Raw genomic sequence first — 12800 nt, 5'->3', positions numbered from 1 at the left:
GCTGCAAAACTTCAATTACATTTAGAATTTGATTTTGTCAATCATGGAATGAAATGAATGAAAAGTGAGAAACTGAAAAAATAACCCTTGTGCCTCCCTTAAAAAAGTGTTCCTTAGAGTTCCTTAGGGACAAAAATGTCCACGTAAAAGGGCTGCCATAAGAATATTGTAAATATTATTTTCTAATTTCAATTAAGTATTTATTTTTGCCAACATCAGTCCTGATAATAAATATCAAATATTCATTAATTTTCAGAATTTTAACCCTTTAAATATCAGTTTGTTTACATATAACACCAGTTTTTAAAAAATGAAAAAACACCAAAAAAAATGTAAAAAAAAATTTCCTCCATATACTAAATGCATAGTTATTTTTTATTTTATTTATTTTTTTGGGGGGGGAGGTGGGGTTATCACAGTCTGGGACATGTCAGTGATTAGCAACAACATTGATTCTTATGCCCTATAATTTTTTGTGAAGTGTCAGATTAAAAAAGAAAACTCTCACTAGATCCTTAAGGACAAAAATGTCCCCATTGAAACCCATTATAACTACATTTTTTAACCCCCTGCCCTTGCCTCTTGAGGAAGCAGTCTGATTGGATGCTAAACAGCCAATCAGAAAAGGAGTTGAACTTCAGACTCGATTCTGGGCTGCATAGCAACTTAACACTTCGGCTAGCTCAACAGCCAACCAGGCTGCAGTCTGGGAGGCGAGGAAGCAGCCAATCACAGAAAATAATGATATAAACACTCCGCCACAGTCTCCGGTGAGTAGTGATTTTTGTGTTTGGTTTTTATTTGCGGCGCCTTTTAATGAATTGTGTTAACAGACCAATTAGCATTACTTAGCACTAAGGATACATAGACGTCAAGATAGCTGAACGGCTAGGTTGCTATGCTGTTGCTATCCTTTTCTGATTGGCTGCTTAGCAACCAATCAGACTGCCCCTCACAACTCTACTGGGTTGTGCCCATGGCAACAGCATAGTGCGGGAACCTGAATCTCTGTTTTCTCCACTGTGGCCGGAGTTTTCAGAAATAACCGTTGTCATTGACCTAAAACGGCGTTTCTCTGTGGATGAAAGGTAAAAACGCATGAAAATATATCGATTTTTCCAGATACCGGCTGTGTGGCATTAAAACGTGTAGTTATAATGGGTTTCAAATGGGACATTTTTGTCTCTAAGGAGCCCAGGGGAACAATTTCGTTTATGCAGTGTATTACAGCCCTATTATAAGTGATTGATTAAAATAAGAAATACATATATTAAAAAGAATATCGTTGGAGAATGTGATGCCATGCCTGAACACAGCCCAAATCAAGAAAATAGAAGATATTCACCAATTTCGTCGACAAGCTTTTCACCACAATCGTAGTTCTTCGATCCTTGACGCCTACTTTTGCATTAGTTATGATTGTTCTTTAATCTGGAGGAAAAGACTATCAGCTAGCAGCTCTTAGCTCAATCGTTCTGCTGTCTGACTGAAACCTCTCAGGTTGTCACAAGATCAGTCAGTGGAAGCTAAATTAGCAAGCTTCATATTTGAAAGAAATATTTAACAGACTAGCATGACACCAATACATATATATATACACACGGTCGCCCATAAAGTTGGAATAAGTTTGTTTTCAGACACATTACTCTTTTTATTTTCTACTTATAGGTAATTAATCACCTTTGACCAACATTGGTTTTGATGGTGGAAATATTGTGATGTGTTATATGGCTTATGTTTCCTCTGCGAGTTATTATAATTTTTGTTGAATGTGTCAATAGAATATATATATATATATATAGAACAACCTTCAGAGGGAGCACACTTCCCGTGTCGGGGCGGGAAGCGTGTGACGTCACGCCCGGTCCTGCGCGGTCCGTCGGTTGAAAGTGCTCCGTGGGGGAGGGGTGAGAGAGAGGGGCTGGACTCCGGTCGTCCGCAGGGTCGTGAGTGTGGAGCAGCTGCTCGTCTTGCCGGAGCGTCAGTCTGTCTTGCAGCGTCGGTCTCTTGACTCAGACAAGAACCTCCTGCTCAGAAAGGTGCGTGTGTGACTTCACACAACGTTTCTCACTTAACTTCACTGCACCTTAACGTTTCACTTAACTTCACTACACTTTAACGTTTCACTTAACTTCACCACATCTTAACGTTTCATTTAACTTCACTACACCTTAACGTTTCTCACTTAACTTCACCACACGGTAACGTTTCACTTAACTTCGCTACACGTTAATGCAGCGGTCGGGAACCTATGGCTCGCGAGCCATATATGGCTCTTCCGGTGACGGCATATGGCTCCCAGACAATTTTGAGTTGAAAAAAAAAATCAGTTTGGAACTGATTTTAAAATACTTGTGATATTTCTTGATAATACTGTGTCATTTTAAAGTAAACAGAAATTAGTTTTGAAGATAAATTTCACGGGTCACGGGTCACCCGTGGGTCGGGTCGGGAACCAATGGCTCGCGAGCATGTCCGGGTCATTGTAAAGGTGAAGAAATCAATTTGATCAGATAGCCAGCTAGTTTATCCGCTTCAACCCTTGTAACGGAAAAGATGGCGAAAAGAAAAAAAGACGATGATTACCGTGCATTCCAGGCTGTGTGGACAGAGGAATTTGCATTTGTGGAGAGAGCAGGATCTGCGGTATGTCTAATATGCAATGATAAAATTGCATCGATGAAACGGTCAAATATAAAGCGGCACTTTGATACGCCATGCAGCACCAGAAGTCGCATTAAAAGTAAGACATATTTAATTTATTATACGTTAAAAATACTATATGGCTCTCAATGAAATATATTTAGAAATATTTGGCTTTTATGGCTCTCCCAGTCAAAAAGGTTCCTGACCCCTGCGTTAATGTTTCATTTAACTTCACTACACGTCAACGTTTCTCTTAACTTCACCACACGTTAATGTTTCATTTAACTTCACTACACGTCAACGTTTCTCTTAACTTCGCTACACGTTAATGTTTCATTTAACTTCACTACACGTCAACGTTTCTCTTAACTTCACCACACGTTAACGTTTCATTTAACTTCACTACACGTTAACGTTTCACTTAACTTCACTACACCTTAACGTTTCACTTAACTTCACCACACGTTAACGTTTCACTTAACTTCACCACACGGTAACGTTTCACTTAACTTCACCACACGTTAACGTTTCACTTAACTTCACTACACGTTAACGTTTCATTTAACTTCACTACACGTTAACGTTTCACTTAACTTCACTACACCTTAACGTTTCACTTAACTTCACCACACGTTAACGTTTCACTTAACTTCACCACACCTTAACGTTTCACTTAAGTTCCGATCAAACTGCTGCGTGTTGTTGGTCCGTTGTGTTGGCGTGAATACACTGAATGCTCCATACCAACGTGTTGCAGCGCAGTAATGCAGGCAGCAGCATCACAGCGGGCTGAATCTGGTCATGTGGACACAGCCTTCACTGACCCATACGCTTCATCACTCCACTGATGAAAGATAAGAGACAACAACAACTAAGATCATGGGACAATGTAGTATTTGCTTTCCACAAAAAACCCCAAACAAAGGTAAAAAATATTTTTAATAATGAATAAATCTGGTAATAATATTGGCAAAAAATTTTATTCACAAACAAAAAACCTTTTTTTGTAGTTTTCTCAGAAGAAATTGAACAGTATGTAACTCATTTCTTCTACGAACAAACAGGCGGTCAGAACTGTTAATTTATGCACTGTCTTTTAATGTCGTTATGTTATGGAGTATACTGTACCCCTGGCTCTATGTTCGTTTTGTATGCCGCCCTCTGTATACTGAATCTGTTGCTTTAATTAAGATTTGTTAATAAAAGATAAGCGGCAAAAAATAAAATAAAATGAATTAAGTTAATAAAATAAACATAGAGACAGTCTAATAAGTTAGGAAATATGTGTAATTTTACTGTAACACAGCTTTTAAGACCAGGAAAACACAACATGTAATAATGGAACAATGACACGGCTGCCAGGTCTGGTGTCACAGCATCGTCAGCAGCTGCAGGGCTGCTGTGGGACACTCTCTGGGGCCTGCCCATGTAACAATAAACCATAAATGCATAGCCCAAAATAATTTGCTGTTTTGTTTCTTTCCAGAAAGAACCGAGTGCCTTATTCATACAGCATGAGCTCCTCCAGCAGCACTGGTCCCCAGTGTGGGAAGATGGCTGCTGTTGTCCCAGATCTCCCCAGCGGGCCTCTGGACGTGTACAGGACGAAGGCCTCGTTCAACTGGAAGGACATGGTCCTTTTCTTAGAGGGAGAGGACGTGTACACATTCAAGGTAAAGACAACTCTGCTGTCTCCCAGCTGGAGTTTTCTCTCTAACACAAGCTCTTCTTCACGGTATGACGTGTCTGGCGTTAAAGCGAAGCTGCTTGTGGGAGTTGTTTAACTTCTGTAATTTTAACACAAGGCAGAAAAGGCTCTTTCTGGATGGCTAAGATAACTGGTGAACACAGAACCGGTTAGTGTGCTTGTATAAGCTCGTGTTGTGATAAAGGATTAATAATCAGCATGTATGTGGGATGCCCTGCGGTGCTCTCAACGCTGACTGACTTTCAAGCAGGGTAAGTTTGTGTCTAATGAGTCGGGTTGCAGGCGGCACGGTGGCGCAGTGGTTAGCGCGGTCGCCTCACAGCAGGAAGGTCCTGGGTTCGAGCCCTGGGGTAGTCCAACCTTGGGGGTCGTCCTGGGTCGTCCTCTGTGTGGAGTTTGCATGTTCTCCCTGTGTCTGCGTGGGTTTCCTCCGGGGGCTCCGGTTTCTTCCCACAGTCCAAAGACATGTAGGTCAGGTGAATTAGCCGTACTAAATTGTCCCTAGGTGTGTGTGTGTGTGTGTGTGTGTGTGTGTGGGCCGGCCCTGTGACGGCCTGGCGGCCTGTCCAGTGACTGCTGGGATAGGATGAGTGGTTTGGATGATGGATGGAGATGGGTTGTCAGTTCTGTGTTATTTCCCCACTCGTCAAGGCTCCTCGTAGCTGATGCTGTCACTTTGTGCGCCTCAGGTAGTGCAGCAGCAGGTGTTACTGTGGTCAGTGGCTAGATGAAGCACCGGCAGGGCTGCTGTAGTGTTGTCTCACCCTCTTCCCTGTCATTCAAGCAACATGTGTTCAGCACGCTGGAGAATGACCCGCTTTTCTCCCGTCAACCCGGCGAAGACCTCTCCATCGAGAAGAGGAGAGAGCTCACCTTCCTCAGGCAATACACACACACACACACACACACACACACACACACACACATACACACACAGCCCTTGAGGAAGTTGTAAATATGTATATACACTTCTGTTATTCCATGATTGTTCATTTCTGCTGTTGTTTCTGTGCTTTTCACGCTCCCTCTTTCTTTCTCTCATGTTTCCCTCCTCTCACTCTACCTTTCTCATTCTCTCTCGCATGTGTAGTGATGTGGATGGTCATGTGTAGTAATGTGGATGGTCATGTGTAGTGATGTGGATGTTCATGTGTAGTGATGTGGATGTTCATGTGTAGTGATGTGGATGTTCATGTGTGTGATGTGGATGTTCATGTGTAGTGATGTGGATGTTCATGTGTAGTGATGTGGATGGTCATGTGTAGTGATGTGGATGGTCATGTATAGTGATGTGGATGTTCATGTGTAGTGATGTGGATGGTCATGTGTAGTGATGTGGATGTTCATGTGTAGTGATGTGGATGGTCATGTGTAGTGATGTGGATGTTCATGTGTAGTGATGTGGATGTTCATGTGTAGTGATGTGGATGGTCATGTGTAGTGATGTGGATGGTCATGTGTAGTGATGTGGATGTTCATGTGTAGTGATGTGGATGGTCATGTGTAGTGATGTGGATGTTCATGTGTAGTGATGTGGATGTTCATGTGTAGTGATGTGGATGTTCATGTGTAGTGATGTGGATGTTCATGTGTAGTGATGTGGATGTTCATGTGTAGTGATGTGGATGGTCATGTGTAGTGATGTGGATGTTCATGTGTAGTGATGTGGATGTTCATGTGTAGTGATGTGGATGGTCATGTGTAGTGATGTGGATGGTCATGTGTAGTGATGTGGATGTTCATGTGTAGTGATGTGGATGTTCATGTGTAGTGATGTGGATGTTCATGTGTAGTGATGTGGATGGTCATGTGTAGTGATGTGGATGGTCATGTGTAGTGATGTGGATGTTCATGTGTAGTGATGTGGATGGTCATGTGTAGTGATGTGGATGTTCATGTGTAGTGATGTGGATGGTCATGTGTAGTGATGTGGATGGTCATGTGTAGTGATGTGGATGTTCATGTGTAGTGATGTGGATGTTCATGTGTAGTGATGTGGATGTTCATGTGTAGTGATGTGGATGGTCATGTGTAGTGATGTGGATGTTCATGTGTAATGATGTGGATGGTCATGTGTAGTGATATGGATGTTCATGTGTAATGATGTGGATGGTCATGTGTGTGATGTGGATGGTCGTGTTGTGATGTGGATGTTCATCTGTGTGATGTGGATGTTCATTTGTGTGATGTGGATGGTCATGTGTAGTGATGTGGATGGTCATTTGTAGTGATGTGGATGGTCATGTGTGTGATGTGGATGTTCATGTGTAGTGATGTGGATGTTCATGTGTAGTGATGTGGATGTTCATGTGTAGTGATGTGGATGGTCGTGTAGTGATGTGGATGTTCATGTGTTGTGATGTGGATGGTCATGTGTTGTGATGTGGATGTTCATGTGTAGTGATGTGGATGGTCGTGTAGTGATGTGGATGGTCGTGTAGTGATGTGGATGGTCATGTGTAGTGATGTGGTTGGTCATGTGTAGTGATGTGGATGTTCATGTGTTGTGATGTGGATGGTCATGTGTGTGATGTGGATGGTCGTGTGTAGTGATGTGGATGGTCGTGTGTGTGATGTGGATGTTCATCTGTGTGATGTGGATGTTCATGTGTAGTGATGTGGATGGTCGTGTAGTGATGTGGATGTTCATGTGTTGTGATGTGGATGGTCATGTGTTGTGATGTGGATGTTCATGTGTAGTGATGTGGATGTTCATGTGTAGTGATGTGGATGTTCATGTGTAGTGATGTGGATGGTCATGTGTAGTGATGTGGATGGTCATGTGTAGTGATGTGGATGTTCATGTGTAGTGATGTGGATGGTCATGTGTAGTGATGTGGATGTTCATGTGTAGTGATGTGGATGGTCATGTGTAGTGATGTGGATGGTCATGTGTAGTGATGTGGATGTTCATGTGTAGTGATGTGGATGTTCATGTGTAGTGATGTGGATGTTCATGTGTAGTGATGTGGATGGTCATGTGTAGTGATGTGGATGTTCATGTGTAATGATGTGGATGGTCATGTGTAGTGATATGGATGTTCATGTGTAATGATGTGGATGGTCATGTGTGTGATGTGGATGGTCGTGTTGTGATGTGGATGTTCATCTGTGTGATGTGGATGTTCATTTGTGTGATGTGGATGGTCATGTGTAGTGATGTGGATGGTCATTTGTAGTGATGTGGATGGTCATGTGTGTGATGTGGATGTTCATGTGTAGTGATGTGGATGTTCATGTGTAGTGATGTGGATGTTCATGTGTAGTGATGTGGATGGTCGTGTAGTGATGTGGATGTTCATGTGTTGTGATGTGGATGGTCATGTGTTGTGATGTGGATGTTCATGTGTAGTGATGTGGATGGTCGTGTAGTGATGTGGATGGTCGTGTAGTGATGTGGATGGTCATGTGTAGTGATGTGGTTGGTCATGTGTAGTGATGTGGATGTTCATGTGTAGTGATGTGGATGGTCATGTGTGTGATGTGGATGGTCGTGTGTAGTGATGTGGATGGTCGTGTGTGTGATGTGGATGTTCATCTGTGTGATGTGGATGTTCATTTGTGTGATGTGGATGGTCATGTGTAGTGATGTGGATGTTCATGTGTGTGATGTGGATGGTCATGTGTAGTGATGTGGATGGTCATGTGTGTGATGTGGATGTTCATGTGTAGTGATGTGGATGGTCATGTGTAGTGATGTGGATGTTCATGTGTAGTGATCTGGATGGTCATGTGTTGTGATGTGGATGTTCATGTGTAGTGATGTGGATGTTCATGTGTAGTGATGTGGATGGTCATGTGTAGTGATGTGGATGGTCATGTGTAGTGATGTGGATGTTCATGTGTAGTGATGTGGATGGTCATGTGTGTGATGTGGATGTTCATGTGTAGTGATGTGGATGGTCATGTGTAGTGATGTGGATGTTCATGTGTAGTGATGTGGATGGTCGTGTGTGATGTGGATGTTCATGTGTAGTGATGTGGATGGTCATGTGTAGTGATGTGGATGTTCATGTGTAGTGATCTGGATGGTCATGTGTTGTGATGTGGATGTTCATGTGTAGTGATGTGGATGTTCATGTGTAGTGATGTGGATGGTCGTGTAGTGATGTGGATGGTCATGTGTAGTGATGTGGATGGTCATGTGTGTGATGTGGATGGTCGTGTTGTGATGTGGATGTTCATCTGTGTGATGTGGATGTTCATTTGTGTGATGTGGATGGTCATGTGTAGTGATGTGGATGGTCATGTGTAGTGATGTGGATGGTCATGTGTGTGATGTGGATGTTCATGTGTAGTGATGTGGATGTTCATGTGTAGTGATGTTGATGGTCGTGTAGTGATGTGGATGTTCATGTGTTGTGATGTGGATGGTCATGTGTTGTGATGTGGATGTTCATGTGTAGTGATGTGGATGTTCATGTGTAGTGATGTGGATGGTCGTGTAGTGATGTGGATGGTCATGTGTAGTGATGTGGTTGGTCATGTGTAGTGATATGGATGTTCATGTGTAGTGATGTGGATGGTCATGTGTGTGATGTGGATGGTCGTGTGTAGTGATGTGGATGGTCGTGTGTGTGATGTGGATGTTCATCTGTGTGATGTGGATGTTCATTTGTGTGATGTGGATGGTCATGTGTAGTGATGTGGATGTTCATGTGTGTGATGTGGATGGTCATGTGTAGTGATGTGGATGTTCATGTGTAGTGATGTGGATGTTCATGTGTAGTGATGTGGATGTTCATGTGTAGTGATGTGGATGTTCATGTGTAGTGATCTGGATGGTCATGTGTTGTGATGTGGATGTTCATGTGTAGTGATGTGGATGTTCATGTGTAGTGATGTGGATGGTCGTGTAGTGATGTGGATGGTCATGTGTAGTGATGTGGTTGGTCATGTGTAGTGATGTGGATGTTCATGTGTAGTGATGTGGATGGTCATGTGTGTGATGTGGATGGTCGTGTGTAGTGATGTGGATGGTCGTGTGTGTGATGTGGATGTTCATCTGTGTGATGTGGATGTTCATTTGTGTGATGTGGATGGTCATGTGTAGTGATGTGGATGTTCATGTGTGTGATGTGGATGGTCATGTGTACTGATGTGGATGGTCATGTGTGTGATGTGGATGTTCATGTGTAGTGATGTGGATGTTCATGTGTGTGATGTGGATGTTCATGTGTAGTGATGTGGATGGTCGTGTAGTGATGTGGATGGTCGTGTAGTGATGTGGATGTTCATATGTAGTGATGTGGATGTTCATGTGTGTGATGTGGATGTTCATGTGTAGTGATGTGGGTGGTCATTTGTGATGTGGATGGTCATGTGCGTGATCTGGATGGTCGTGTGTGATGTGGATGTTCATGTGTGTGATGTTCATGTGTGTGAAGTTTCGGGTGACAGGACACGTACTGTTGGCGTATAAACACACCTCAAGAACCTTCAGTGGGGTCCTCCCTATAGTCCCCGGGTCCTATAGTCCCCGGGTCCTATGTTCCCCGCTTTGTATGAGACCGGGGAATATCGGACCTTTTTGTATACAGAGGGCCCTTATATTCCCCACTTTTCCCCAAAAGGGTCCTATGTTCCCCGTTTTGTATGTGCAGGGGAACATGGGACCTTTCTTTATAAAAAGGGTCCTATGTTCCCCTAGGGCACCCGGGGAACATAGGACCCTTTTTATAAAGAAAGGTCCCATGTTCCCCGGTCAGCAGGTTTGACGCTGTTTGGCGCAAAAAGTGCATTTTCAATAATGCATTATTTAGGGCAGATTATTAAGAAGACAATGAATCATACGATTTCTATTTTTATATCACAAAAACGAATTCACAAAGTCCAGGTTGGCTAAAGTATGTGGAAACTTTCGACACTAAACCAATTTCAACTTATTAGGCTATAGCCTATATTTGGGCGCATAACCCACCCCGGTAGTTCTCTGATATTTATGCGTGAAATGTGTCACTTATCGAGGAAAATGCGCCTCGCCGAGTAGGTGAGCTGGCTCGTCTGTGTCTGAATGTAATATAGTAAGCCTATGCTCCTTGGGCAATTGTACCCGGGCGTAGCTCAGTCGGTAGAGCTCTCGCCTATGGATCGCAAGGTCGTGAGTTCGATCCTGGGCGCCGCCAACTCAGCGTATGAGTAGCACATTGTGCGAGAAGTGCTGGGAGCTGAGTATAGATGTTGTGTTCCGTCCTCAGCAGTCCATCTCCCAGAGGTCTAGCGCATTGTACCAGGGATAGACTCCTGCGTAAGCTGGCTGATATCGACAATAGGCCAATTCCGACCCACTTCTTCTATGTTCGCTAGAAAGCCGTCGTTCCCATCATAACCACACCAGCTTATTGGGAAAAGCATCTGACAGATATTAGATAGAAACCATCTGCTCAGTAAGGCCTTTTAAGCATCATAATTGTAATGATAATAATAATAATAATAATAACATAATAATAATGACAATAATAATAATAATAGCCTAATAATAATGATGATGATGATGATGATGATGATAATAATAATAATAACAATATAGCCTTATATTAGAAATGCTAAAAATTGGATAATTGAAATATTTATAATTATAAAGTAGGCTAATATAGCATGGTAATAACAGTAAAATCATAACAATATCTGCCTGGTCTCTTAAGATTCTAAGATGCTGTATGCTACAGAAACAACGGGACATAGGCCTAGGCTAATGAATACGCCTTTTGACAAAATATGAATGAAAGGCTAATCAACAACGCTAAAGCTGAATCACAAAACACATATTGCTCGAAAAATAATTTGTAAATAGCCAAAGGCACACATGATTTCGAGTTTGGAAATATTTAAGACTTGTCGTGGATGTGTGGTCATCTGCACGCAAGTTTCCTGGCGTTCTAAACCACATGATCAAAATTCACCAATGTCTAAACCGCCCGCCAACTTGCAACAATTTGCAACAATCGGTTGTTATCGGCGATAACTCGTGGACTCACTGTCATGTGCTTACTAGCCTACAAGAAGACAAACAATGGCGATAGTTATGGATGGTGATCGAGGCGGCAAAGTGTTGGTACATGAGAACTTCAGATATCAGAAGCACCGCACCAATCAAGATACCATTAGATGGAGGTACTGGAGGTGGAACTGTAGAGTGCCACTGATCACAAATAGATTTGAAGTGGAGGACGTGGATGCTAACATTATTGTGCACGATGTTGGGGAACACGTGCATCCCCCTGACGGAGAAATGGTGCACCGTGCAGAAGTCCGACAGGGGGTGATTGCAGAAGTTGCGAGGGAGCCAACGGTCCCAATCAGAAGGATCTATAATGCGCAAAGGGTCCTGCAGCGTCGGCAACGTCAAATCCAGGGTTTTAGCCCCTCTTTGTTGAGTAGCCTAATGGACTAGGACTACTCATTTTGCTTTTTTGAAGAAGAAAAAAGCCTTAACGTTAGGCTAGTTAGGCCTTGGAGATTTTTGTTTTAGACCATGCCTTTTCTGGGGGGCTTCTGCCATAGACCAACCCTTTTTCAGCCAAGCTTTTACTAGAAGCATTTTGTTATTAATAGCCTATTATCAGTGTTACTATTGATAGTATTATGCCTGTAATTGTTATTTGTTATCAGGCCTCTTTTATAATTAGGCTATTATTATTATTATCATTATTATTATTATTAGGCTGTTATTATTATTATTATTATTGATATTATTACTATTATTATTATTATTATTAAAGAAGAACATCAAAGGATGTAAGGTAGCACTCATCAAATGAAAAAAAAAAAAGACACAATTCTCTATTTTACCATTTCATTGTTTGGCATCAGTCAATAACTTGGCCGGGTGGTCTTCTTCAGAAACCTTAATGACTGATGCCAAACAATAAAATGGTGAAGTAGAGGACTGCCTCTGTTATTTCTTTACCATTTGGTGAGTGTTACCTTACATCCTTTGATGTTCGTCTTTGATTCATGTTTTTGGTTTCGCACCTCCACAAGCCTTTAGTTTTTGAGAAGCACATATTATTATTATTAGGCAATTAGCCTATTGTGTAAGGTAGGCGGCCCCCGTTGATGGATACTTTGTGCTGGTCCTAAATTCCAAGTCCTGGTCTAAGTTCTCTGCCTAAAAAGTTCATCATTAAAGTCTTTTTGAAAGAAAGTCTGCCAAGTGATTTAATATGGAAAACGATCTGCAAAGTAACAAGAAAGTGGCTGAAGTGTCCAGTGCTGTGCAAATTGAAGTTTGAGCGAAGGTGGAAATGGCTACTGGTTATACTGGTAGGCGGGCCTACTGCAAGACAAACTTGCGTTGGTTGCCGACTGTCCATGCTGAGCCGGAGAGCCAACTAACTAGGCCTACTGCAGTAAATATTGGTAAGAAATAACAATAAAGCAAATTACAGCCTCCTCTAGGCCGAATTTGGATACGCACCCAAGGTGGCCTGCGATATACAACAGC

General features: G+C 42.3%; 1 protein-coding gene across 3 annotated transcripts in view; it reads left to right on the top strand.

Annotated features, from left to right (window-relative positions):
- The first annotated feature begins 1911 nt into the window (after positions 1 to 1911).
- The window catches only part of LOC130130425 (peroxisomal acyl-coenzyme A oxidase 3-like), a 57121-nt gene continuing 46232 nt past the window's right edge, over positions 1912 to 12800 (top strand). Inside the window, exons 1-3 of one of the 3 annotated variants that reach the window (XM_056300131.1) lie at positions 1912 to 2039; positions 4133 to 4319; positions 5139 to 5236. In XM_056300131.1, coding sequence (XP_056156106.1) covers positions 4161 to 4319; positions 5139 to 5236 — 257 coding nt within the window. In that variant the 5' untranslated portion in view covers positions 1912 to 2039; positions 4133 to 4160. Of the gene's footprint in view, positions 2040 to 4132; positions 4320 to 5138; positions 5237 to 12800 lie in introns of those variants that run through there. The other 2 variants (XM_056300132.1, XM_056300133.1) reach the window with 2 other exon arrangements.

Source organism: Lampris incognitus, chromosome 20 (genome assembly GCF_029633865.1).
Source record: "Lampris incognitus isolate fLamInc1 chromosome 20, fLamInc1.hap2, whole genome shotgun sequence".
NCBI classification, from domain to species: domain Eukaryota; kingdom Metazoa; phylum Chordata; class Actinopteri; order Lampriformes; family Lampridae; genus Lampris; species Lampris incognitus.
Note: the sequence above shows the minus strand (reverse complement) of the source record. Positions and strands in the feature narration are given on the sequence as shown.